We start from the raw sequence: 27,696 nt of genomic DNA on the forward strand, positions 1-27,696 counted from the left end.
TTATCGAAGTCTAGTGAGATTACTGAATAGGCATCTAGAGAAATGTAATTTACTTTAGACGGCTGATGATGTTATGCTGCTGTATGGTGGGACTGAGAAACATCATTTAGTATTAAATGCTTCCTGTTCAGATCAAAAGAAATAGTAAGGATATGAGTTTGAAGGCAAAATGTTCCTAATTATAAGACCTACTCAGAGCCTGACAAAGAAGCTGATATTTTCAGTATCTATAGATTGGAAAATATTCCTACAATGGTCATAGCAAAGGTTTTGTCATCCCTTGTAACTACTCCGGTTACAAGAGACTTCTAGAGCTATTATGGGATTTCCTTTCCCCTTCACTATTAATAAGGCTATTAAAGAATCCTTTTCATGTTACTTAAATCTGCTTTTTATACAATCAAGATTTGGCCAAATCCTGTGGTGTTTTCTGCCTGATTTATTGCGTTGGGACATACTAGCAGTGTCAAATTGTGACAGCAGTGGAGAGTTCAAGCTGCTGTTACACCTTAGGCTGTGTTAGGAACGGTGACACTTGATGAGGCGAGAACGGGAGACATGACCTCATGACCACGCAAGCCCACCCCCCACAGATCAATACATACCACCAAGGACAGGTGATCTCAGGGCACTGGTGACAGGGAAGGATTATTTTTACGGTTTCGTCCTTGCTCTTCCTTTGCCAGTGATGGTTGTCTTTATTGCCAACTAATTCACTTTCCCCTTGAACACCTATTTGGCTCCCTTCTGTTGCAGTTTATGAACAGCAGAACTTCTGCTAAAAATGTGAATGAACACTGTGCCATTTTCTTCAAGTCTTGTCTTTTAAAACCTCGGTATTGATCCCTAAAGAAACCTGGATGCTGCTGTTGCTGCCTATTACACCCATTTCAATATATCACAAGCTGACCCTGGTAACTAATAAGAATCACTGTGTTCCAAGGTTTGCCTTTCGAAAGTTATGTGACTATGCAGTGTTATGTGTGTGTGGCTCCAATGAGGTTTTGTGTTTTTCACCATTGGAGCAGTCACTCCCTGGAGAAAATTTGCTTTCCAGACTCTGTCTGCTGTAGATTACTTTGGGCAGTGTGGCAGCAAAACACTTGACAAACTACATTAATACTGAAAGACAAAATGCAAAGAGTGGCCTCTTTTTCAGTACTGGGGAAAAAAAAGTATATCTTTTGCAGAATATGCCTGTGAAAGCACACACCTAATTTTACAGTGAGTGAAATGGAACAATCTTTTTATTCAGACTTTGAAATAAGAAATACTCCAATGAACGGCACGGGAAAGGCCATGCACAGGACTCTTGCCTAAGATTAGGAGACTTGACCCATCCCTCATGATATTTTCTTTGTAGTTCTGAAAAGTACTTGGCTTTTTTTTAAGCAAATATTTTATTACTTTGCTCGATCAAGCCCTGTTCACCCATACTTTCTTAACAGAAGTAAAATACAGTTATACTTTTACTGCAATATTGCACAAACAGATGTTGACCTCAGAGAGAAATGAAACTTTAGATTTCCATGACATGCGGAAGGGTTTGCAGAACACATTACCAGAAAGGAACATGAGCAATTGTAAGCAGCAGTCGTAATGAACTAGCCTGGGAACTGTTTAAAAGACAGCTGAAATAAAATGCTCTGTAAGGTAAATGGCATAGGACTTCAACTGCACATTCCATACGATTTAATTTTCACCAGATTATGGTTCGCCAGAGTGAAGCAGGGCACAGCCTATATTAAGTTATGCTTCAGTCTTGGACAGATAGCAATAAAATTGGGGGGAAATATACATTGCTGGGCCTATAATAATGATGAAAAGTTACTTAGCTTTTTATATTTTTGTTGTTGCTATACAATATATCAAGGTGTGTTCCTGACCTGACTGAGGAAAAAAAAAAAAGCCAAACCCACATCTGAAAAATGTGTGAAGAAATGAGTTGTAACATATGAAAGAAAGCCCGAGGAAAAAATGAAAGACTTCAACTCTACTCTAATGGGACACAGAGCCAGTGCTGAACCAATTTTCTTAGTGTAAGGAAAAGACACTGAAGCAGTATGAGTTGGGGATAATCTGATTTCCAGTGTTTAACACTTAAAGGTATCTTCTCAAGCAGTTTCGACACCCTCGGTCCTTGCCAGGTACCACTGTAACATGGCTGGATTATTTTACTGGTGCATCGTTAACACAGACAACAACACAATTAATTTTACTTTTAGTTAGTGGCCAAAAACTTTGTCATGTATCATTTTAGTTAGTCTAACAGAGAAGTAAGAACTTTTCAAATGGATTAGTTTGAGAATACCAAGAATGTTTGATTCTGCTGATGCTAGTACAGCATAGTCTACCTTGGAACAAGTAAGCTGCCATGTGAGGGACAGGCTCCTATCTGTGAATTTGTTTTTAACACTGATGCGTGCAAGCTCAAGCTATTCTGTAAGAAAAAGAAAAAAAAAATGTACAGATGGACAGCAATGTGTCTTAAAGGTACTGCTACAGCGGTGACATGCTGTTTTGTTTGCGTGGTCTGTGATCACCCCAGCGCTGGGGTTCAATTCCCATTATATCTAATGCATTTTGGGATCACTGGCAAATTGGGAAAGCAGAGGAGGGCATAAAGGTTTATCCACCACAAAGCTTGCACCGTGACTGTGCAAGCCACAGCTCTGTGATTTATGCCTTCACTAGACTGCATAAACTAAACAGGGTGGGACTGGATCAGCATCAGAGACCGAGGGTAAGCCATGAGACTATGGAAATTATAGTGTGGATTCACACAGCAGCATTTCTGCCCACTGAAAAAGGTAGAAGATAATGCCGTGACACACAGATATGGACCATGATGGTGCTTGGGGAGTGGGAGGCATGGAGAGGGGAAAAGATAAAAAAATTGAGGTCCTCATTCACCGTGGTCATCAAACTTACAGGCAGCTATGCTAAAATTGCTATGATATTTTTGAGAAAAGAACTACTTCTTTTTTTCTTTCACTTCATATCTGCTGTAAAACTGATCAAGTGCCTGTTTAAGTGGCAGGCATCTTCCTCCCCAGAGATGACAGTATTTTAATGATTTGTCAAGTGATCCCTATTGAAATACGCATTATTTATTACATACTCTGCATTTCAACAGCCACTTCCATCTGGAGATGGAAGGCGGTGGGTTAGAGATGTAATGAATAAAGAGGTCATTATTGATTCACTATTTCTTCTATTAAAGCAGTTAAGAGTATTTCTAATTTTTGTCAGCTGTCCCTCAAAATCCCCGAGAGTCAGCTGTAATTTTAACATTATGGTCTCTCCTTTACTAGAGGGGGGTGGATTTTCCTTGCAGCAAAAGAAAGTTAGATTATATATGGGAATACTGATCATATAGAGCTCTGTTAAACGCACGAGCGATGGAAAAGGAGAAAATGGAACACTTTTATGTTCTTAAAAATGTAACTGTCTTGGGAGCTACTTGAAACAAAGTCAGGTAAAATAAAATGGAACTTAAGTGCAATTTTAAATATTAATCCCTCAATCCTTACAACATTTTTTAGGAGCAAGTGACTATTATTATTCCCATCCTTTGCCCAGGAACACACTGCTTTGCAGCAAGGTTAAATGACTTACCAAAGCCACATAAGAAGTGCAGTGGCAAAGCTGAGGAAGATGTTTTAGGTTTATTTTTGAGCCACCTCCCTTTTATTAGGTCGCCTTAAAATGCCACCCTCCTATGCAGAAGATTTCCTGCTCCAGCAGGATGACTTCTAGTAAGGTGTTACTTAAAAAGAGGGGGCAATCTTTTCCTGTAATAACAGACAAATGCTACACTGACATGAACACCAGGCTCATATAAAACCTGATCCTACAAGCATATGTTAAGTTGAGAAAGCCGAATGCCACCAGATAGTTAATATGAGGAAAGTTACTCAAATTCATTTAACGGCTGCCAAACTTAGGCATAAAATCTTGGTACTACTGGCAAATTTCCCATTGACTTCAAAAGGGCCAGCACTCTGCTCCTTGAAGCCTTAAGCTTTAGCCAGCCTGTAGCATGTCTTTCACCCAAAATCAAGTGTTAACCTACTGAAGCAACTCAAAGACTAACAGTGTATGTGTAATTTAATACTTTCTTAATATTTATTTCCAAACGGAAGATATGGCAAGAATGAGCTGTGTTGCATAAATATCATTTATTACTGTGTAGGTGCCTGGGGTGTTAAGCTGTGACAATACCCATTGTGTAAAATCAAAGACAGGCTTTAAAAGTTTCTGAACGCATCTCCAAAAGGTGACAAATGGAAATGTTTACTATTTGTTTGCTGCTAAGTAGGGATTCCTCTTTGCTGAGGACTGTGCAAGGTTACTGACTAAACCACTTTTCATAGACAAACATTAGCTGCAAGTCTTTCTTCCACGCTCATAAAGCAAACAAGCAGCAAAGCAGTCTCTGCCTGGTTATCCTTGAAAGCTCATATCTTTTCCAGCGCATCACAGGCTTCAGAAAGGCAGGCTTGCTTCCTTTTGCTTCCATTGTGCAGAGCCTAATTTATAGTCCGAAAAGCTCCTCACTATAAAAGATTTGCTTCTCCCTGCTCACTTCCTATTTCCCACAGTTACAGCAAGTTTCAAATAAAGGATTCACGGGCCTCCAAGCTTACAAATTAGGCAAAGTAGCACTCAGAGCATTAGCAAAGACTTTGTATTCAAAATGGTAAGTGAAAGGCCTAGAGAAATACAATCAAATCAAAGGAGAACAAAACCTAATGCAGGAAGTCTCTCCAAAGCTGTTTTTAATGTTGCCCATCACAAATACCTTTGGTTTAGGCACAAACGTATTTGAGTGAACACTGGATAAATGCCAGGAGCTGCTTTAGAGACATTTGAAGCTGGAAGAATCTGCTTGGCTAATTGCTTGGTCTGGGCACAGTGTTGTAGTACAACCTATTAAGTGCCTGAATTGCTTAAACTCAGGTTACGCTTTTGTACGGGTTTTGAAAACCTATTTTGATTTAATATTGCTTTCAATAGTGTTACCACACAGCTTTATTTGCTACTTCCTGACAAGTTTTTCTCTCCTCCAAACCCCAACCTTAACATAAAAATGCAAACAGTTTCCCTACCAACCTCAGTGGCCTGTTATTTATACCTTACTGTGCCCCTTGTGTTATGTTAAAATGCGGGGAAAAGTCTTTGTTTCACAGGCAAGGCAGTGCTGAGATCGCTGAATGGGACAGAAAAAAAAAAAACAGGGATGGGTTGGTTCTAGTTCGGAGGAAACATTCAACTGAGCAAAAGTGAAAAATTGAATGGAAACCTCATGTCTTCCTGTCCATCCAAGAAGAATGCACAACTCAGAACCTCTTCTGGCAGGCTGTAATGTCTTAGCTACATTTTGGCCATGGTCCTCTAAGAAGAGCTTTTCACCTTTCTGTTAAAAGAACCACCCCCACTTGGGATGACTGATCAGCTCCTCTGTTAAGAAACAATCTTATAAAGAAAAGGTGTTCTTTGAAAGGTGAGGCCAAGTTTGGTATCCTGAAACTTGCAGCTAAAGGTCAATCCTGAGCTGAAGAATAAATAAAAGTCCAGAACCTTCTGCAAGGAAAGACAGAAAGGGGCAACCAGCAGTAACTTCTGTCGTCTGCTCTTCCAGCCTGGTTGGCTCCAACTGAAGGTATTACAAGCGACCATGTATTGATCTACAAAAACTTTTCAGAGGGAACTGCTTGCTGCTCTCTGAGTGTCCGCTCCACTGGGAAATAGTGAGATGGTTTTGCAATAAGTGAAACTGAGGCACTTTTTGCCTCCTAACTTGGAAGCATCAGCCTTCATGGTTTAAAGCATCTTTGTTATAGCAGTTAGGACGATGAGAAATAAGGAGAAGGCAAGAAAATAAGGAAGAAGTAAAACTGTCTTTTTCATTTAATACCACAACTCCAGGAGTCTGTTCTTAAAAAAGATAATTATCCTCTAGTACAACATTCTCAATAAAAGTGAAAATTTACCATCACTTAGATGATTATTCCCCACTGTACTGTACTTCTGTGGGTATTTTAGCAAACTCAACAGTATGCACTCCAAAGAAATAAATAAATGCTATTCCTGTGTTGTGCTTGTATGTAAAGGATCTGAGCTGTTCAGTAAAAAAAAGGAGGCTTTGGGATAAACCTGACTGATGACCAAGAGAACCTCTAACGTTACACAGTCGAAGTTCGTCAAAATTGTGGCAGGAGCACGCATTGACATGCCATTACGCCGATTTCTTGCTGGGAGAGTCCTCTCTCCGCTCAGGCGAGGGCATGAGAGCCTCTCGCAGCCCGAAGGGAGGCCGTGGCAGCGGTGAGGAGCAGGGTCGCTGCGCGGAGCTGCCGTCCCGGCTCTCTCCAGCGCGCGGGATGCAGACCTGTCCCCTCCCCGAGGCCAACGGCTCCCCTGGCAGCTGCAGGAATCGCGTTTCTCAGGGATTTAGAGCCAACGTACGCCTTCAGCCTTTAATAAATTACCGCATGGCCTTGAGCAATGATGAATTAAGCAAAGGGGAAAAAAAACCCAAAAGGTCTCCCTGGCTAAGTCAAGGGACTTAGCCTTCCTAGAAGTTAATCAACATGACAGAAGCTTTATACCCACATTCCAAATATATAAATCAAACGAGTCAACGTTTCTTCGTCTTTTGCCCCCTCCATCCCTCCCCATGACGGCTGTGCTGCCGGGATGGCTGGGGCTCAGCTGGACGGAGTGGCAGCGGCTCAACAAGTCATGGTGCTTTGGTTCTCTCTTTGGAGACTGTATTCCTTTTTGAAACCCTGATCATGCCCAAACCAAATAGGCTTTCAGGTCCAAAGGAAGCTTGTGATTTTTTACTTTTTTTTAACTATTCTTAATGTTCTTTTCGCCTCTTTTCATAACAGTGAACCGTTAATACAACAGATGTAACTTTTAAATCAAAATGATTTCCTTCCTCTCATGGCACGGTACTGAACCATGTGCACAGTAAGGCATGAAGGAAGCGAACAGTTTATTGGAGTTTAAGGCGTGCAGGAGCATTGCTGAAGAAACTTCTGCAAGTCCGTGCCAGGGATCATGTTACCCAAGCAAAAATCTTTGGCATTTTTACGCTGTATTTTACCACCTCCAACTGTGTAATAGACAAAAGTCCAGGAAGAGATAAAGGGAAACAGGTGCGGTGGAATAAAAAGCAACACTGTTCCATTTGGCATGGTGATGATCAGCTGTTTCATAATAAACCACTGCACTTTGAGGGGGGCTTTATATTACTTTATTGTTATTCGAGGGGATGAATTTATACATTTGCTTTCCACCTGCTTCCTCTTCTACCGTATCTTCTTGCAGCTATAGTTAAAAATGCAGGTGGTACTACGTATATGAGACAAAGTACTTACAATGTCATTTTATCAAAACTCAGAACAAGGCCACTGAGAGCCATTAGTAGATGTTTTTTTGACTCTTTCTATGACATATTTAACTTAACCTATCAGTTTGACTTTTTTATTATTGTTCTAAAAGGAAATAAAGATGTATAAGGTAACCAAAGGCTCCAAAGTACAGTCAAAAATTCAGTATGAAAGTTTGGTAAAAGGGAGAGATAATTAGGCAGGCCATAATCCTGGCAGCTTTGAGATAATGATCACTTTTGAAATCTCTGTTGTGAAGACCAAAAGAAACACATTCTCAGATGTTGTCTGGGTCACAGTTAAATACTTCAACAGTATCCACATGGAGAGAAGGAGGTGGAGGAAAGAAGGGTCCGTACCCACCAATGATTATCTAATGCTATACTATTGCAATCTTAAATGACTATCTTACATTTTTAAATAGGTCACATCACTGTTACAAAGAATGCTCAGGCTTCTTTTAGAATGCAACAGCTTTACTGAAATATGTTTTTACCATATGTTTTAATTAAAAATGTAGGGTTTTCATCAAAATAGGTTTTGAGGACTGTCATGGGGTCAATTTATTAAATCAAAAGCAGCAAAAACAATAAACATAATATCCATGAGAAGAGAAATTACTTGTATCCAGCATGTTTGAAATTCCCTGTGCTTTTTAATATTTGTTTGGCTGACATGTTAGCAAGAAAAAAAAAATGTCGTGTTAGGGATTCAAGACTACATTTCTGAAATGTGGACTGAGAGTGTCACCAAGATTAAAAAACAAAGCAAAACAAAAAACTACTCAAGGGCTGAAGAAAATGCCTTATGGAAAGGGAACATAAAGAGGTCAGTCATTCTCCTTCACTTTTCTATCAGAAGACTGGGAGGTGATTTGACTATTCTGAGTAAGTGCCCTCCTGGGGAGAAAATATTGGTTTTTAAAGAGCTCTTTAATCGAGCAGAGAAAGGCATAACAGGGAGTACAGGCCAGATATAATCAAGTTAAAAATAAGGGATGTTTTTAGCAGAAATGCAATTTATTACTGAAAACTAAAAGGGAAAATAGCAGATTTCCTACCACCTAATTTACTATCAAATGATGTTTTCTTATCAAGAGTGGATTATCAGGAGAAATTATCAGATAGGGATACTTAGATAGAGATTTTAGGGCTGGTTATAAGCAGAAATTCAGATTGAGAAAGCAATCAATGATTTAACAGTCTCTTAGGAAAGTTGGTGTTGTGACTCAGTGAATACAGATTTACATCTGAACCATTTGAGCAAAAAGGCAAGGTAAAACAGAAGCATCTGCGTGTGCATGCATATATGTAAATACAAAAAACCTTAAGGCCTTCCTTCTGCATTATAAAGAAGCAGATAACATCACAAATCTATTTTTTTTCATTTTCTCTATAAACCACATTTAATCTGGGATTTGAGGATGCACACAGGTGTCCTCTACCAGTATGTATTTTTCCCTATGGGTCAAATAATATTCAGGCTATAGGCACACTTTACACTTGGGCAGTAATTCAGATGTAGGATTTCAGGCCCTAGCTAATCCGGACCCCACAACTCGCCCTCGTATTGAAGGATTTGTTCTTCGGAGTCTCCCTGGTTCCACCTGGACCACAGAGTCTCTGTCGCTGTACCGTGACCCTGACCATGTTCCAACTCCAGACTGGTTCCCACCAAACAGATACCCAGGCTCTGCGTCAGGGTCTCTCCGACAAGGATGTGTCAGAGCCAGCATTATCCCAGCCCTTCATGTTTATCTGACCTGACTTTTTAATTACTAAAAGGCACTGAGCCTGATAAGCAAGTCTGGTTTTAAGGGGTTCACTGGGGCTGTTCCCCAGAAGACAATGTAATCGCAGGCAGTGACACTAAAGGAGAGATCCTCTGAATTTTAAGTTTCGCCTCTGAACAATTTCTTCTCTCAACAATTGATCCTGTGTCCCACATTTGGGTCTTGGGAGGATGAGAGGTGTAAACTCCATTTAATATAATCAATAGCAATATTCCCCAACAGCACAGAAGCACCATTGTATTTTGGACCATTACAGGGTGGTACAATTGTCAAAATCTAAGCTTCGCCGCCTGTGATAGGGACTTCCTCAGCTGGAGGAAGGCAAATTACTTTCCTGTGAGCACGAATAGGACAAAAGGAGAAATAAGGCTTTGAAACCTTCAACAGCCGATTCTTTACAACCAGATGGAAAGGCTCTGAAAAATATCCCCTCCATTAGTTAACGGTGGTCTCAAAGGATGAGGTTTTATTTGAACGGCAAAATTATTAATTTTTATAGCATATACGTTCCACTAACAAATTAAAAACTTGCCAAGAAAGGAATGTGATATTCTACCTGAGTCGTGGCAATGTTTGTTCCATCGGTGACCTCCACAGTCATATTATATATTGACCTCTGCTCTGCATCCAAGGGCTTTGCAATGACAATAGTGCCCACTCCCTTCTCCGCGTCGAAAGAACTATCGTAATTCCCTCCTAATTGTTGCACAAAAATACAATTAAATTAGCCATCTTTGGAAAATTTCCATTGAAAATGTTCGTAGAAGTGGGCATATCTCTTTACTGGCATCCATCTTAACGGCTTGCCTTAGCATACACAGTACATCTACTGATACTTCTTTGTTCGTAACTCATTTATATTTCAAAGCACAGTTTGTATATTGGAAAGCAGATATCATTAAAATGCACTGCAAGAAAAAAAATCTAGCAGTATATTTAAGTGAACCATAACTGAGTCTATAAAAAGAATCGAATGGCTATAAGCCCATAAGATGTGTGCCCTTGTAGTTTAGATAATGAACAAGCACAATTATCTTTTTGTATAAAAATTATTTTAAGAGGGTTTTGTACTGCAAATTTTATTTTCAGGAAATTCTCACTGATGCTCGTGGGTGCAAAGACCGTCAACTGAGTCTTTAAAAATTACAATTATAATCAATTTTAAAAATGCAAATAGAGATTTGTTATGTTAATTTCAAGGACAATGATAATTACTGTCAGCAAAGGTTAAATTCTACTAGTCTTTTAGGAATTATTCAAATAGATCTGACAGGATACACATCCTAAATTCCTTTCCATTAAAAAAACCCTCACAAAGCACTGTTCTGAAACTAATATCCCCTTATCCTGTCACACACTGAACGATGCAGCAGTGGGAAAACCCTCCTGAGCCTCAGGTGAAAGAAAAAAAAGGAAAAAGAAAAAAAAAATCTATTAAAAAGTAAGGGAAAGCCATAAATAATTTCAGATTAAAGGGTTACAGGATTTCTCAGCCATAGCTATAGTTTATAAATTAGAACCACTCATTATGTTCAAAAGTAAAGCACACACTCCCTGCTGCTAAGCTGCTTCTTACTCACTCATCTATAAAGTGGAATTTATTATGAGATGAGTCTGAAATTTGTGGAGGCTGGGGACAGGGAGAGGTGGAACACAACACTGCTGACAAACGAACTCTTAAGGTATATTCATCACACAGCAACGCAATGCCACTAGCTACAGTCTCTGACAACCCAGTTCTACAAAGCAGAAAAGGCTTTCAAACCCCACTGGTTATAAAACTTGTGTAAGAGCTGCTCAGACCTCCTGAGATGAGATCCACAGGTAGAAAAACATCCATTCCATTGACTTAGCTCTCATGCAATACATATAGAGAGATTTATATTTGAATGGCTGGTGTATTATCACAAAATGTCTCTCATTTTAGGGCTGGGGACGGAGGAGTGAAGAGGACAGTCTTCCTTGCTCTACCACCAAGTCTTGCAGCTGCATGGTTTGCTGACCAACAACTGGTATTATTCTCAGAAACAGTCATGCATTTAGCGAGAGGAAAAAGGTTTTGGCATTCCAAGAAGTTGAAGATTAGGAGGAATCACATGAAATCGCATCCCCTGAACTCCTTAATGTGAAGAAACCCTCACTTCTCACTTCTCTCTACCTCTTGCACAGGCTATTGCAAAGAGAGTGTAAGTTAGAAGAAGCACTGTCCGTATCTGCCTTGCAGGCCATTCAGGGACAGGGAGAGGAAAGGGGCAGGAGGAATAAGAGCGCGGGTGTCCTATGCAAAGTAAAGGCAGGATTGGTGAACGTCTGCCCACTGGAATGATCCAAACGTAGTTGTTTCAGATGTGCCATCAGACTTCCCTCTGCTGAATATGTATATATATATATATGTACGTACATATATACAGCTCTGAGCCTAATAGATGCATTGTGGTTTTCCAGGAAAACCCTGACACTGGATCTGCTGCGATTTATGGTGGATAGAAACATTGCTTATTCCCTAACCTCCTTCTGCAAGCCCAAACTGCATATTTTTCTCAGTTGATACATATATATAGTTAACACTATTTGACACTAGAAAAAAAAGCATAATTGTCCTTGACATTTAAGCAATAGCAAGGTATTTGGACATTGATCATATCTTCAGTGTTTGATGTTTTTTTTTTTTTTTTTTTAAAGTTAGTCTGGAAGAAAAAGATGCAGTCTCCCAATTAATGTTTTAAATTGATTTACTTGAGAAAAATCATACCATGAAAAACAACTCTGAAAAAAAGCCTCCTTTGAAGAAAAGGGTTTGAGATTCTTGCAAGGAAATCTCTGCTGAAATGAAGCTAGCCTTGGGACAGTACGCACTTTACAAAGAGAATGTTTCATAACCATGAAAACAAAATGAAAGTCTATACTTCAAGATGCTTAATAACCATCTTAATGAGCAATCAAAAATTATATGCTATCAACTGGCACACACTTCCAAAGAAACCCTGCCTTTAAAACTTCCAAGACGTAACATGGAAGGATTAGCCATAAATGTTTTAAATACTCTTCCCCTGTTGGCTTAGAGCGGGGGTGCAGGGCACTATGTAGTGTATTGCAAATACACTGACTTCTTCAAGACATTTCCATTAAATGAAGTATATTCTTCCCCTAAAGTAAGAACTGACTCCATCATAGGAGTTCTTTGTATGTTATTGACATCTTCCAAAATGGTCTAGTGACAAACAAATAAATCTTGGTTGCCAGCCACCCCAATCTGGACTACACTTGTAACTAACCAGGCAATGCACTTTATTTTACATTGATTCATCTTCTATTAAACAAGGCAGAAACTGCATCAAACACTGAGACAGAGATGGATCAGAGAACATCCTGCTGTGAGATTTGTGATCATAATGTCTTTTGGAGTGAAATCCTGATTTATTCCAGATTCAGTCTGGTACATTTTAACAGACCATGGTCAGGTGAAGAACCACTCAGATGGCTGAACATCTGGGAGTATTACCTGAGATACTGGGTCCTGCCTCTCATCTGGAGTACTAAAGGCAGTCTGGAAATGCTTTGTACTGCTCCTCGGCCTTCACATACCCTCAAAACAGGTCTTCGTATGTTGAATGCTTCTGAAGTTGCTCTTAAGCACTGAAGAATCATTAACGATTAGGTATAAATGCTAAACTCTTAGAGTCTTACAGATGTGTTAAGTCTATGCAAGGCCTCCTACGAAGCACCCAGAGAAGCACCCAACACAATTACCTTTGATAGACGGGTGCTGGAGGGACACACAGAGAGAGAGAACGTTCTTGCGTAAAAACAAACAGGACTCTTCTCTTAAAAACTCCTGCAGCTGAGCTATTCTGGGAACTCCACGTGAAACCACTTCCTTCCGAAGGTGCTCGTGTTGAGGTTGGAGGGCTGAGCCCGTAGGAGGTGACAGTTGAGAAGGTGTCAGCTTCACACATTTCTGGGGTACTTGAGGCTGCTTTTCGAAAGCATGCTGCTGGGTAACTACCAACCCTTTTGAAGCGAGCTCATCTGCAGTGCTGTAAGCTCCCGCAGTATCAGTTTTACCAATGTTACTGTCGGCCATTTAACATTTTCTTTGATCACAATCTTAGGATGAAAGGGGACTAAGGATGATGAAATTTTGTTCAGCTGCTCAGTCTTATTAATGTGAATTTTTATTACTTATTCCATTTTCCAACATATGGCACATGCTTTCCTTTTTATTGTCTACTAAAACCTGCTTTCAGATACAAGATATGTAGAAGCTGTCTTTGCTAATGTGCTTGCAATTGCATTAGGAAAGAAATATTTCAAATGAAGATAATACATTGTGAGTTCCTCGGGCACTTTGGAAAAATCAAAAATAAAGAAGGCAAGATGACTGAACTGGCAAGTTGGCTAGACAGGTTGTCCTGAGAGAGCATTTTAACACTGAATGACCTCAGAGAGATGTGGATTAGCCATTGTTTGTAATACCATTGCAGGCTAAGACATAATGCTGATACATCTTCAATACAGATTAAAGACCTCCCTTAAAATACTCTGATTAAACTGAAGCACTTAGAGTGGGATTTCATGAAAAGTCCACATCTACTTGCAACACCATCTTTGGATGAGAAGACTTATCATGTTAGGATGACATAAATTCATCCAGAAAATGCTTTTTCTCTCTAATTGACTGTTAAGATTCCCGAAGACACCTAGCACAGATAATTATGTCTACACTTTGGACACCTAAAGTTAAGTGAGATGATTTCCACCCTTACTTTCTTGAGATTGATCTTAATGCTCTTGCATAAGCCCTGGAAGCATTATATTTCTACAACTAGGAATTTTTTTTATGTTATCTGAAAGCATGTTATAGTTTATATAGGATTTTCCAACATAACTCTACCCAATTCCAGCTGTTACCAAACTCAGGACGGCTGTAGAAACAGCCTCTGGTACAAAAGACCTTATTAGTTGGCCCTCGCTCCAGCTTCGTGAGACTTTTCGAGAACAGCCCTAACTTTCGATTTAAGAGATGCTCTAGTATGGTCAAGGAGATCTCAGGAAATTGAACGGAGACACCTCTGAGCCAAAAGACTATAGGTTGTGTTCTTGGTATAGAGTAGCCTTGGTTACATTTTCTGGCTCAATCTGGAGTGTTACCTTCGTTCTTAGCTTGCTTCTTGGCTTCATAGTCACTATGAACTTATTTTTCTTCTGACAAAAGTCCCGTATGCTTTGGAAAGAATTAATTCTCCTTTTAATAAAAAAGATAGATTAAAACCAAAACCAAACACTGAACCTTACATGACTAACAGGAGATGATCTTCTCATGTAAAGCTTACCACTCATATGGTGCAATGGACAGGCCAAGGAAAACTTCCTGAACTGTTAAAAGAGGTTTCTAGAGGTCAGCTGGAGAATTTGCCTAAAGCAAGATAAAACGCAGAACTTGCATTCCCACAGAATGTGGGCTCTGCATCTCCGTCCCTTTTGAATTTCAGTGTTGTTTTTTTTTATTTTCAAGCACATTCCGCTTATATTTTGACTATTGCATTTGCTGCAAGCAATGAATATTTTTTCATAGTGCTCTTCCTAGATGGGGTTCCTTTTTGGGAAGACAAGGAGCCTCCCTATGTTCCTATCAGCTGCTGATACGCAGTTTAAGATGGGATTATGCTGCTGTGAGAAATTATTTTCTCCTCTGAGAAGAAAACAGGTCAGCAAATCTGGAGGACTTGTAGGCAAATGAATCCCATGTGAGGGCCTTTTCCCCTCTTTTCCAGTGGAACGATCCAGAATAGTGGGATTCCATATGCATCTCAGAAATATCTGATGACTCTGGAGAATCAGACCTGTTCAGTCTTTGACGCAAAGATGGATCACACTGAACTCTGGGAGGCCATCCCCAAATCAAATACAGCTAAAATCTGGCAAGAGTCTTCCTTCACTGGTAAATAGCAAAGAACATACATGCTCCATGTTCAAACTTAACGAAGCCAGGATATACTGAGATCCTCACACAAGTCTCATTTGGCCTACCATGCTATGATGGACAAGTGGAGAAGAACAGAAATACAGGAGATGATCTAATTTAGAGAATAGTCCTCAAAACCACATTTTCTCAGGGCAGAGAAGATTCTTACTTGTCTTGTCCCAAAGTAAACTAACGCCACCAAGGATAGTGATGATAAATTGGGCCAATTGCTACAATTCTCACATTGCTCAGAGCAGACAATCAGAGAAAAATGCAGAAAATTATCACCCTGAAACTCAAAAGTGAGTCTGAAGTGCCACTATTTTCAGGAAAAGAAGCAAAGCCAAAATTTCCAATTTTTCTGTTTTCAAAAAAGATTAAATAAACTTAGCGACTGTCTTGAGAAATACAAATTCAACTACAGGCTTTTGTTAATCATAACATGATAAATATTAGTAACATGACATGCAAATATTTATTCTTTTATGTACTATATCATGCTAAGAAGAAGAAAATAATGCAGACTGAATTTTCAGATAAAACTATTTTAAGGAGAGGCAAAGCCTTGGGTTTGCTGCTAAGAAGCTGAAGGTAAGGGCATAAAAAAGCAGAAAAGAAATCAGAAAGCTATTTTAGATAGTTCTCAGAGAAGATAATTCAAAGGAGGCTAGGGAGCTACATGTTTTTGACATTAATGAAAATTTGCAGCACTGTGAATTAAAAGGACAATTAATTAAAATTAATAGATATTAAAATTACTGCCATGAAGCACCCTTGATAAAAAGTTCTGACGTGCTTTTAAAGTTTGGCTGCTCTTATAAAAGCATAGGCTGGGGGAAGAAGGAAAGATAGAGAGAGGCCTGTTTGGAGAATCACAGAGATGTTGTGCAACATGCTACTTAAGCAAAAACTAGCACCATGCAACTTAGCTCCAGTGTCAAAGTAGTCATCACACCATTCCCACCACTAACAAAAGAAGAGACAGAGAGGGCTCAATTTACCTGGGAGAGATAAAGATCTCTGACTTATTTTGGAGTTCGCATCAAAAATTAGTTTCTTATAAATGACAGAATAAATTTAACACAACTGAAACAACCTATGTTCATGTCCTTCAAATTGTGGGATCTGCATGAACTGAGAATGGCGTTGAATGCAGTCTGAAAACAGAAACCAGGTATGACATCGCAACCATTCCCAATTAAATAAACAAACAAATAAACAAACAGGTATGTATCCCATTCCTCTCTAGTCCATGGAGGGAAGATGATGTCCCTGCCTGCAAGGCACCTTCCTCTCTTGGAGCTGATTAACTCAAGAACTTAAACACTTACTTAAAGTGTATATAATTTAGGCGCAAATTAGATGCTGAAGTTAGGCAGACAGCATAGCCAAACTTCATCTGCCCTCCCTCCATTTTTTTAGCTGGGAGAAAGTGCATGTTATGCATTAAAAAAGAGGTCCTCTGGAATTCCAATGCCCATTTAGTTTGAAAAGGTCATAAACATAAAGGTCAAGCTTCAAACTCTATATTAAACCATGCCTCTACGTAAGCCTTCAGGGCTTTTGTTGACATTACTATGAACTGTGCACCAAGGTTCAAAATCACAAAATACCAGATGGAGCAGGTACAAGTCTAGGTTTTACAGCAGCACAGAAACCATCTCTTGCATCAGCAGCCCCATACAGCTTTCTGTACATGACAACTAACTTCTCCTAATAACCTATGTCTTTCACTGGGATTTTCAGCACTAGACCTCAGTGTTCCCCCAAAAGGAAAGTATCAACATCTTTTTTTTCCGCATGATGATATTGAGGAACAAGGAGAAAAAGTGGTTTTTGATAGTGACACTGACTAAAGGGCAGCAAAGATAATCTAAATATACAGTGCTCTGTATATAAACCTCTCAGGGTGGGTTTTGTCTTTGCATCTTGTATGCAGAGCATCTGGAACAAGAGGGTCTTCTGCATGCCGGGGATTGTTGGCTATTGCTATTGCAGAAATGGTTGCTGTTGCTAGTGCTATTATTTGTAACAGCAGTAATATTTAATGACAACATTCATATGGTAACAGTAGTGAACTGGATGGTCAGGGTCACTGATTTCTCATTAAGTCTAGGGAAGCTCTGTCTCCATGACCCTCTGCAGTGATGCAGCATCTTGCAGCATCAGGAGCTACAGCCTATAGGGAAACCATTAGAGTTGTTTAAATAGCAAAAATCTTCTAAACAATTTGAACTATTTTAGCCATAAAAGTCACATTAAATGACAAATTGAAGGCTTAAATTTCATAATGCTCTCCCTATCATCTCTGTTTGGTAGGCAAAAATGAAATATTATTATAAGATGTTGTTTGATTGCAAGTAACTCTAATAATGTAAAGGAATGCAGCGGAAGAGCAGGGGCTTCTCTCAGTGCTTAACACAGGCAGCATTTTAATAAGAGTTGGTGAATTGACCAAGGAAAGGACTAAAAGGCTGTGAAAGGCAGAGGAGTCCAGCAAAAGGTTCAAATGGGAAAAAAGTGGCAATAACATCAATAAAGATGGATTTCTCCCAGGAGAAAAGTTAGGGTCAGTGAGGAAGAGAAAGGGTGTGTAAACAATAGCTAATAAATTGCATGTAGCACACTGAAACAACCAAGGGAATGGGAGGAAAACTGTAGGGAACATGTACTGTCCTTCCCCAGGGGCTAGCAGGAACCCCAGAACATGATAACAGATTTGGGTTTAATTTTAATGTGGTTGTCACATCAAAAACCATGCTACAAAATCAAAGAGGAAATGTTGCTGCTTCTGTCTTTCATCTGCACAAATTGGCAATAAAAGGTGGATGAAAACGACCCTGACAGACCCTTTCTCTTGTGGTCCTTGTCCTTCCTGTTGGCTAAACCCATCCACAAATAGCTACGCTGAAATGACAGCCAGGCTCAATCCCTGTAAATAAAGACTGCTGATGCACCCTTTCCACTAAGTCTGTGGCAAAGGCTTTTTGTTTCTCTAATCTTTCATACAGTATTTGCTTTATAACCCTTCATTTAAATAACACCACTTTGTGCAGACACAGTGTTTTACACCCAAAGGTATACAAACATTATGTACAAGTACCTGCAAATATTACGTAGCACAGTAACTTTGCAGGGTCGTCGTGCTGCTGGGGAACATCTCATTTTGTAGATGTTAAATGAGTTATTTTAAATGACATAACTGAATCAGCAGCAGAAGCAGGGAGGAAATGCTTAGGAACATTGACTCCTGTTTCTCCACTGCAACCAAGCGAGACCCTCTCTACTCCCTGTCTTTTTGGCAGCTACATCCTTAGTGGCATTTCCCTGCGATTTTAAGACCATTACTTCTATGGCTTCTCCTCCTCTTTGCTAAGGATATTTCTCCTTCTCTATTTTTATAACCAATTTTATGTAAGGCAATTTTGTGGTTGAAATCTCACATCAAAACACATTTCTTTTTCAGCTTGCATTCAAGACAAACTTTTGGTGGCTCCATTTGTAACCCATATGTTGATGCATCCCATTCTGTTTCACAGTTAAATGGATGGCACTGGACTGTGAAAAGTTTGAATTAATTATTTGTGATAAACTGCGGAAAATCCGTGAATAAAATGATAATAATTGGACACAAATACGGTAAAAGCTGTCATAGAAAGAAACGCAGCACATCCATGTGTCGCATCGCATCCTGTCACAGGCATTTATGAAAAATGTAATATAAATTGTCTCAAAGAACTTGCAAAAATAAAAGGCAGCCTGGATAGTTGTATTTTAGCAAATGTGTTTGCACTAAGGGTACCTTCTGTTGAACAGTTCTGCCCACAAGCTGTCTGTAGAATATAGAACATCTCTCGAGCATGCTTGCCACCTTGAAGCAGGGCAGTCGGAAGCAGAAAAAAAAGAACAGAATGCAGAAAAAAAGGTGAAGAAAGAGAGAAATGAGGGACAGCAAGTCTAAGTACCATAAATACATTTAGAAATGAGATTAGCAAAGTATGACAATAGAATTTAAATGACAGACAACATTAAGATTGCAGTAAATAACATAGTATGAAAAAAACAATTCAGCCATACAGCGCTCTTTTTTCAGCTTAGCTAAAGAGTCATAACAAAAGCAGGAATATTATTATTATTGTTATTGCTATATTAAAATAGCGTTTTCATTTCAGCATTACAAAAGTGGGTTCAATTTGGGGGGGACAGTTTGTAGTTAGTTTTCTTGCTCTCAAAACCACACATCCATATGCTTTGCTTCTGAAGCGTCCTTCTCACACCACTGGCTCCCAACTTACCGACAATATCAAACCAGAGAGGAATGTTAGATGGCTGCACAGAGACCACCCCGACTATTTCTGTCACTTTATCGCTTTCCATGACGGTGAAGTTGTAAAAGGGTTCATCAAAAGTCAGGGGCACGGGCGAGGGCGCAGGTTTTTTTATCCACTCAATATGGAGGCGTGCAGTTGAAGATTTTTGGGGCCGACCGTTGTCCACTGCTTTTATCTGGCAGGTACAAAGAAGAGAGGACTCAGACTGAGCATCCCAGCTTGGCAGTTCAGACCTAATTCTATCGCATGATGCTGACTGCTTGGAAAATGGCCATTGTAATCCTCTACGTAAAATCCCATGAAAAAAGAGGAAGATAAGTTCTTATTTCTCAGTTCTCATTTTTTTGCATTACACTGACTTTTCACTGAAAAGACTGATTTTAAACTGACATGTTTTGTTTTAGAAATGCTGGTGCAAGGGCTCCTGGAGATGCAATTCTAGTGCTCCCCACACAGATCCTCCTCTCCAGAACCAGCTTCCCTCCCCAATTTCATCTTCCACCCAGTTCCCCTTGCAGCAAAGCTGCGAGCTTTATAATGACCCTGTGGGACATCGTGCACTTGCGAAACATGCTCACCCAGACCATGTTTGATTGCTTTTAAATGGCATCTGTATTGCAGATAAGACTGGTATTCCTCATATTGCCTTCTTCAAGATCTTTAATTGAGTTAAATAAGTTTCAGATCATTTCCCCCATTCTCCAAAATAAATATAATTTAAAATTTTGCTATATTTATTTTCCTTGCTTTCTCCTCTCTGTCATGTTCATTAAGAATTGCCCAGCTTGGTGCTAATTCTTCTTACTATAATGTCCTCTAGAGGGATGGATAGACTTGATATTTGCCTGGCAGGCTTTATGGTTTTAGCACAGCAAAGGCAAGATGAGCAGCAACAAACATTGGGCTTAAGGAAAGGGAGAATGCAGGTCACAAAATGGGTGCTTTAGTGAATAACATCAATGTCAATTAAAGGGTTTTTCTTTTAAAACTAAAGGAAATGTTTCTGGCTATATAGGACCACTGGTGTAAATATGTTGTTACTATGCTTGTTAAAAATGGGAAATATTTTCCTGAAATACCATACCCTATTTCTTTCTCTGGAAATGTGTTAAGTGGGTTTGGTGCTAACATTCGCCACCCTGCTCCGTTCAAGGCGGGCAGGCCTTTAGTGAAAAGATGCTGAGGGTGTGACGAGCAGTGTCAAGGTAGAAAACCTTCAGCTGTTGCATTGTAATAAGGGCCAGATCCCAGACATGACTTCCAGCTCTGCACAGGGAAAGGTGCTCACTCACCCAGAGGGTGCTCTATTCTGATTACTAGGTATTTCTCAATATTTTGATATTTATTCATTTTCTTGTCATAGTTTCCAACCCTATGAAAGTATCCCAACAGAGACCCGCTATTGTAAGTGACATTGTTTCCTTTACTACGGGCCAGAACGTGGACGTCTGACTTTTTTTTGTTAACTCCTTCACTACAACTTGTTGGCTTATTGCTGTAGATGAAGAGTGCACATTCAAGTCTTATATTGCTTTATATCAACACCATCACCTTCTATTCTTTCTTTCTTTGATCTTGTCTATATGGTTTGAGTTCTGGCAAAAGTATTTTAACTGAGATTTCTTTTAGCTGAAATTGCTGCCATATTTACGCTCTTTAATGCGGTGAGAAGGGTACTGCAACACAGTACACAGTACTCCTCCTCCCTGAAGCCCCCTAAGTTGGACAGTACAAAGACCTTTCCATGAGGGCAAGCAATTGTGTCTACACAAAAGGTGAATAAACATTTGTAGCTCTATCTGCCCAGTTCAACATGATACAGCTTTGCGAGCAGACAAGCCCTTAGTCTTCATTTCTGTGTATTCAAGGGAACGACTTACGCCGACAATTTGCAAGTTGACTGAACAGTCCAAGAATAGTTCACTGCATGCAATAGCATGAACGGTCTCTCAGACTCAATTTTTTGGCAGGAGTTGTATGTGAATACTAGATTTCTTAATACAGTCAGATCTTACATACAGGTCATACATTAAACACAGTCACGTATCGCTCTTCATACAGAAGGGCCTTTTTCTAAAGAAAAAGTCAGTCAAATCACGGGTTGGTATGTCGATGGAAGAGCACTTACTGTTAAGATGTCATAACTCCCTGCTGTGAACTGCTTCCTGGAAGAAACCATCCCTGTTTTGGGATCAATAAAAAATTTCCCATCATCGTTTCCATCCACAATGCTGTATGAGATTTCTGCATTAGGGCCTTCGTCTTTGTCAAAAGCAAAAGCTCTGTAGATTGGCTCCCCTCTTTTCTTACGGTCCCTCTCTGGCAGCTTGATCTGATAGACTTTCTCTGGAAACTGAGGTTTATTATCATTCTCATCCAGAACCTGGACCACCACCCAAACGGAGGACTGCTTGGGAGACGTGCCCCCATCTGAGACGGTTACCTGGAAAACAACAGCACTAGAAGTTACTCTGAATAGGTACAGTGGGACTTCATAAACTGGAAAAAACATGAAACATAAGCAAACACCCATCCCTCCCCAAACAAAAACTGCAGTTCACAAAATCTTCTGTGTACACAAGATATGCTCACTATAAACATGCTCGGTGCCTAACTCAGATATGCCCACAATGGCAATACAGGAATTCGGAAGACTTTTTACTTTTGAGATGAACGTGGAATGGGGAACCTCCGGCCTAGGAATCTATTTCTCAAAACATAAAATCCTTTTATCTTAAATGCTGCAAGTTTATCCCAGAAGAGAGAACTGGAATTAAGCCATTAAGCAGGATCCCTGTTTTTTTGCAAACATATTTTAAAGTTTCTTCAGTCATGCAACGAATTTGAAAGATACATTTCTTCTTAAATCGTAAAAGAATCTCTGTCACTTTTTTCCCATTAATTATTTGGAATTTCTTAAACAACAAAAGGATTTCTGTCAGTTCTTTTCATTCATTACCTGAGATGTGACAGCTCATTAATTCCAAAACTGCTTTATATGATTGTAAGGGGCACAGAGAGGCAGGTAGCAAAAAATTTATGCTGCATTGTATAAAGAGCGTACTGTGCTGCCAGAAACATGTAAGAAATAAAATCTTTGAGACAAAAGTTAATTAGTAATTTAGCTGAAACTTAAACAGAATTACTAATAATTTTCAGTCTGAAACACTGTGAAAATGAAATGATCCAAGATCAACAAGCACTCAAGAGATTTAATAATATGCCTTCAAAATGTAATCAATATGTTTCAAAATTCTCCCTCAATATTTCGATTGCAGTTTTTTAAAGAGAAAGAAATAAGGCAGAAAGTTATTTCTGTTTGCATGAAGTTCAAATTTCACTTTCATCTACATATGCTAACATGCCAATTCCCACAGTAGCAATTTTTGACGATAGTGATCCAAGATATTGCATACCCTTCCCTACTCACACCGATCATTGCGCATCGATTGCTTAGCCGGTTAACTCCTCAATGCTTTATTTTTCCTTAAATTTTTCTGTGTTCCCTTGCAAATCATACAGTCCTGATGTCCAATCCTTAGGCAAAGCAAAATTTTCTGGGAATAATGTCCCTTGCCATTGTGCCCTCCTCGCGACAAGAAGCCTAAACTTAGCGTAATCCTGATTTAGTTATTAAGATCAGCAGAGAAACCACAACTTTTTCTATGATAAAGGTAAAAGACCTTTTCCATTTCCTGTACTTATACTTTTAAAAACTGATGCAGTGGAAGGGAGCAGACTGACAGCCTTAGGAACCGAAACCCTTTATTTACAGAAAAATAAACGGTACGGCAATACATAGTGGCAATGTAACCCCCCCCAAATCAGCCCATAACTCATTTGAAGAGGGGACCCTGTCCTCCCAACAACACGTATCAGCCTCAGGCTTCTCTCTCCTAAGACCGTCACCCGGGTTGGCAATTAGCACTTGTTGGGATCCCCGCCTCGTGTCGGGGATGACTGTCTGCGGAGAGCCGGCCGGGGACCATCGCCACCCCGCAGAGCCACCAACGCGCCATCTGCCCGTCACCAGCAAGGGCTGCGGGGACGGGACCCGCAGCTCATTACCAGCGTACTCAGCCATCCAGTTCCCACTCGCTACGCTTTCCAAAATAGCATTTATAACGCCGAAAGGCTGCACGCACGGCTGCGAATCTGCCTTTCCGCCCGGTGAGAGAGACACTGCCGGGGACCTCAGCCTCCCCGCTTCACCGCTCCGGGAGAACCTCAGAGCTTCTGCAGCAAACAAAAAGCCAATTCTGCCAATTCGCCTGTTACAGGCTTTCAGCAATAAATAACTTTTGCCCCACTTGGAGGCTGATCCCCTCTATGTCTGTTCTAGGCCGGTGCAACTGGCCAAGCTCTAGGCAAGAGCACAGGTTAACAAACAATAACCTTTTTCAGGATTTCTGCTGACTCCACAGATAAAATAATCAATGACGCCAGGCAGTACAGGCTGTAGTGCACAGGAACAATTGGAGACCCGCTTATTTAAATGCTCGTCAAAAATACCAACAGAAAGCTTTTTTTGGTGTAATGTTCTTAATGCATAGAAAATACTAGCAAGATTCAGGAAACTCTTGTTTTCTGAACAGAACATCACTCAGCTTTTTAAAAAAAAAAAGACATTTTCTTCAACCTGATAGCAGTTATCTACAAAAAAGGTGGTGGTGGTGGGGAGATTTTAAAAAGTTTACAACTAATAATGATAATAAAATCTCTGAAAACCACAGTGGTAAAAAACAGTCAAGCGACTATGATGAAAAACCTACTTAAGTCAAGAGACTGCTCAAGAAGCGAAGCTGTCCTCCTGTCTTACCAATACACAGTCTCACAGTTTGTTAGGTTACTGCTGAAATTCTGACTAACATGGTGGTGTGGCAGTAAATACGTGCATGCGTTTGTTTGTTTTTGTAAGGCCAAACTTGTGGGAAATCCGTTCAATAACAGAAAAGTTGCACTGAAAATATTTGCTGACAGCTAATTGAAAATAGTAATGGATATAACACGAAATGCCAGCTAATTAACAGAAATTAACATAGAAGGCCTGAACTTAGTCAATTCTACTCTGTCTAAAACTTTATGTCCCCAGAGAGGAAAATGTTATGTACCAGCTAAGCCTTTTTCTCTGGGTGACACTCAAAACTTTTCAAAATGACAGGTTCCAGCTCTGCTCAAAGAGCTCTGAGTGCCAGACATGGGAGCTGAAGTGTGAGTTAAAGCTCTCTCTTTGCAGGCATGTAAATTAATTAATTAAGCCGCCCTCACACCAGCGATGTGATTATTTCCCTAACTGTAAATCCGCGCCCTGGCTGACCCCTCTTTTCTGCTCCATCAGCCTGACCCCAGCCTGGCTTTTCAGGTTGCAGCTACAAACAGGGCAAAAGAGTTGCAAAAATTTCCTCTGCCGCTACAGAAAAAAACCTCCACAACAACGCATTAGAACAAAATAACAAATTGGTGCTAGTTCAAAATTGTTCCCAGACAAAAATGGGGAGGACCGGAGAGGTTGTTCAGTGCACAGCTCTGCAAATACTGTTTCCATCAAGACACTGAATCACATCAGCACTTAGGGGCCCTTCTAACCAAGGCAATTTTGATTCAAACATTACCACAGTTCCCAGCAAAATCCTTAAACAGCTGGAAATTACAGTGAAAAGTAACCAGGAGGGGAGGGAGGTTGGGACGTTTGTAGGACAAAGACACAAAAGCTAATTCACAGCTGGTATCTCTGGAAATGTGAAAGGCAGATGTGCAAGGCACAGGAGAGCTTGCCAGGAGAGAAGCTGTAATTCAGGACCAGTGAAACAGTTCTTTTGTTTAGAAACCTGCAGATGGCACGGTAGGGAAAAAAAACAGAGAAGAAAGGTGATATAGATGAATGACAGACTGTCTCAATATATGCTTGTCAAGATGTGCCATCAAAAACCCAACAAGAGGCGAATGTCACAGTAATCAAGATGGGGAAATGGTGAGGACCAGAATTAAAGCTTTCCCAGAGGAGATGAGGCATGGATGCTTGGTCAGCACGTGCTTTCCTAAATGCCGAACACTTTCTCCAGTCTATGTGCCGAGTCTGGTATCCAGACACAACGGGTGCAGACATGCTGCTTCTTGCCCACGTGCAACCTGAGCTGGGCCGGCCAGCTACCATCCCTCCTGCCCTTCTGGTTAGATATTGCTGCTCGTGCTGGGTCAACACACACGAAACAGAGGATACGACCTCCCAAAGCTGGGATACAGCCATGAAAGCAGCAGAATTTTGACTCTCTGACCAACCATACAAAGCGTTGGTCCATTCACTAAGGGTGGAATATCTTAAAAGGAATGTGATGACATGTTTAATGGGGTCTCATGGCATCAGACAGCAAGAATAATATGAACTTTATATACCACTTTTATGGTGTAATCCTAAGCATCGCTTCTGTTTTCCCACAACCTACAGACAGCTCCACTGCAGTTTTCTTCATAAAATGAGCATTTTCTGTCAGGGATCTGCATTTACCCATTGGCTTTAATGTTTATGACTTTACTGAACCATGTCAGCCGATACACATATAGGTATTGGTTACCTGCGAATTTCTTTGCTAGAGTAACAACATTCACACATCCCTTACAATGCCTCCTTCAGCTGGATGGACTAGGAGAAGACCTCCTGAAATTCCCTCTACTTACATCAGACATGTTTTTCGAGAAAAACACACAAAAATATCTCTGTCTGCAGAGTATGACAAATTCAGTACAATAACAGGACTTTCAAAATCCAAGCAAGGCAAGTTCCATTTTTTCTGCAGGATCTACTTCAGTAGGTTTGGTCTATAGACATTAACTCTGCCTTTCCTACAGGACTGAGAGATACTCTTTCATATTCATGTTTATGTTCAAGTCCACAGATCAGCTACAAAGAGATTTCCATAGCAGTGGACCTTCTCAGTGGAAACCAAGGTCGACACTAACTGTTAGCATACAACAGCTAATGTTAGATATGAAAATTTCTTCTTTTTATGACCATGGAGAAGGCATGGAGGAGATTTCTGCTGTGAAAGTGTTGGCTAAAACGCAGCGTCAGTCTAGCAGACCTCAACGCTGCTGACAAAAATCACTTTGCCTTGAGACAGTCCCTCCTCCTATGAATTGGACTGTGACACTTAACTGAAGAAGGTTTAGCTCTTGAATTTTTTCAGAATACGAATGCAACTGTGAGGACCACCCTCCTGAAGTAAAAGTACAATATTGAGTCTCATTAACAAAAGCTCATGACTTCCAAGATAATTATTAACTCAGCTGGAGAGAGTAGCTAGCAGGGATCTTACTTCAACAAGTATAACAAGACAATCAGCAGGTGTTTAATGTGAGTTTATCAAGCCTCGAAAAGAACAAGAATCTTCTTCCATATCATTGCATGGTAGGAGGAAGTACTCAGACTACCCAATTTTTAAAGTTAAGAGGAACTGCCACATTAGTGTCATTAGCATTGCAAAATGCTGAAGATGTCATATTTGCTTGTTTATTTTCGTTCGTGTGATAACTGCTTAATGCAAAAAGAGCGAGCTGAGATGTCTGCATCTCATCTGAGGAGTGTGCATAATGCGGTTTTCAGGTAAAAGTCTCTCCCTTCCCCCAACCAGAAGTGCCAATTTTGCTTCAGAAAACTTTAGAAAAGAGAATCTGGTTGAGTTACTGGAGACAGAAAAATGATCAAAGGGAGCCTGAGAGCTGAGGCATACCCCTGCTGTTAGTGACTAATGGGTTTGTTTCTTCTGCCAATGCGCAAACGAGCTGCAATACCTATTGTAAGAGTCTGGAATTCAGCCCAAGTAAGAGAAATAAAAGATTATAAAGGAGAGCTCATTGAGGGATGAATGGAACTTTAAAGTCAAATACACTGAATTACTATCTCTGCCTACTTCAGAGAGAGACTAAGTTTGCAGCTAAATTCTTACAAGGAAATATTTTTTTCTGAAATGCATGATATTACTGAACTACGCGTCTGATTATTGCTACAAAGTGAAGGCAGCATAGCTCAAAGATATACAGAATAGGAGAGAAAAAAAAAGGTACATAAGTTTTCGGGTTTTTTTTAGTTCAACACAAATACTGAGTTAGCTGTAGCAAACTAGATGCCTTTTTCTTCTAATCCTTTACTTGGCAACTGTGGAAAACAAGTGGGCAGCTGCTTATTTTACTTCTCCTAATAGAATGTAG

The 27,696-nt window shown here is 40.0% G+C and overlaps 1 protein-coding gene across 10 annotated transcripts in view; it reads right to left on the reverse strand.

Annotated features, from left to right (window-relative positions):
• FAT3 (FAT atypical cadherin 3) overlaps positions 1-27,696 on the reverse strand; it is a 422,077-nt gene that overhangs the window by 91,110 nt on the left and 303,271 nt on the right. For 8 of the 10 annotated variants that reach the window (XM_030042469.2, XM_030042466.2, XM_030042468.2 and 5 more), the window contains exons 5-8: positions 21,620-21,934; positions 19,456-19,666; positions 18,963-19,031; positions 9,752-9,891 (exon numbers count right to left, since the gene is read on the reverse strand). In XM_030042469.2, coding sequence (XP_029898329.1) covers positions 9,752-9,891; positions 18,963-19,031; positions 19,456-19,666; positions 21,620-21,934 — 735 coding nt within the window. The remainder of the gene's footprint in view (positions 1-9,751; positions 9,892-18,962; positions 19,032-19,455; positions 19,667-21,619; positions 21,935-27,696) is intronic. The other 2 variants (XM_030042467.2, XM_030042470.2) reach the window with 1 other exon arrangement.

This window comes from Aquila chrysaetos, chromosome 19 (assembly GCF_900496995.4).
Source record: "Aquila chrysaetos chrysaetos chromosome 19, bAquChr1.4, whole genome shotgun sequence".
NCBI lineage: Eukaryota > Metazoa > Chordata > Aves > Accipitriformes > Accipitridae > Aquila > Aquila chrysaetos.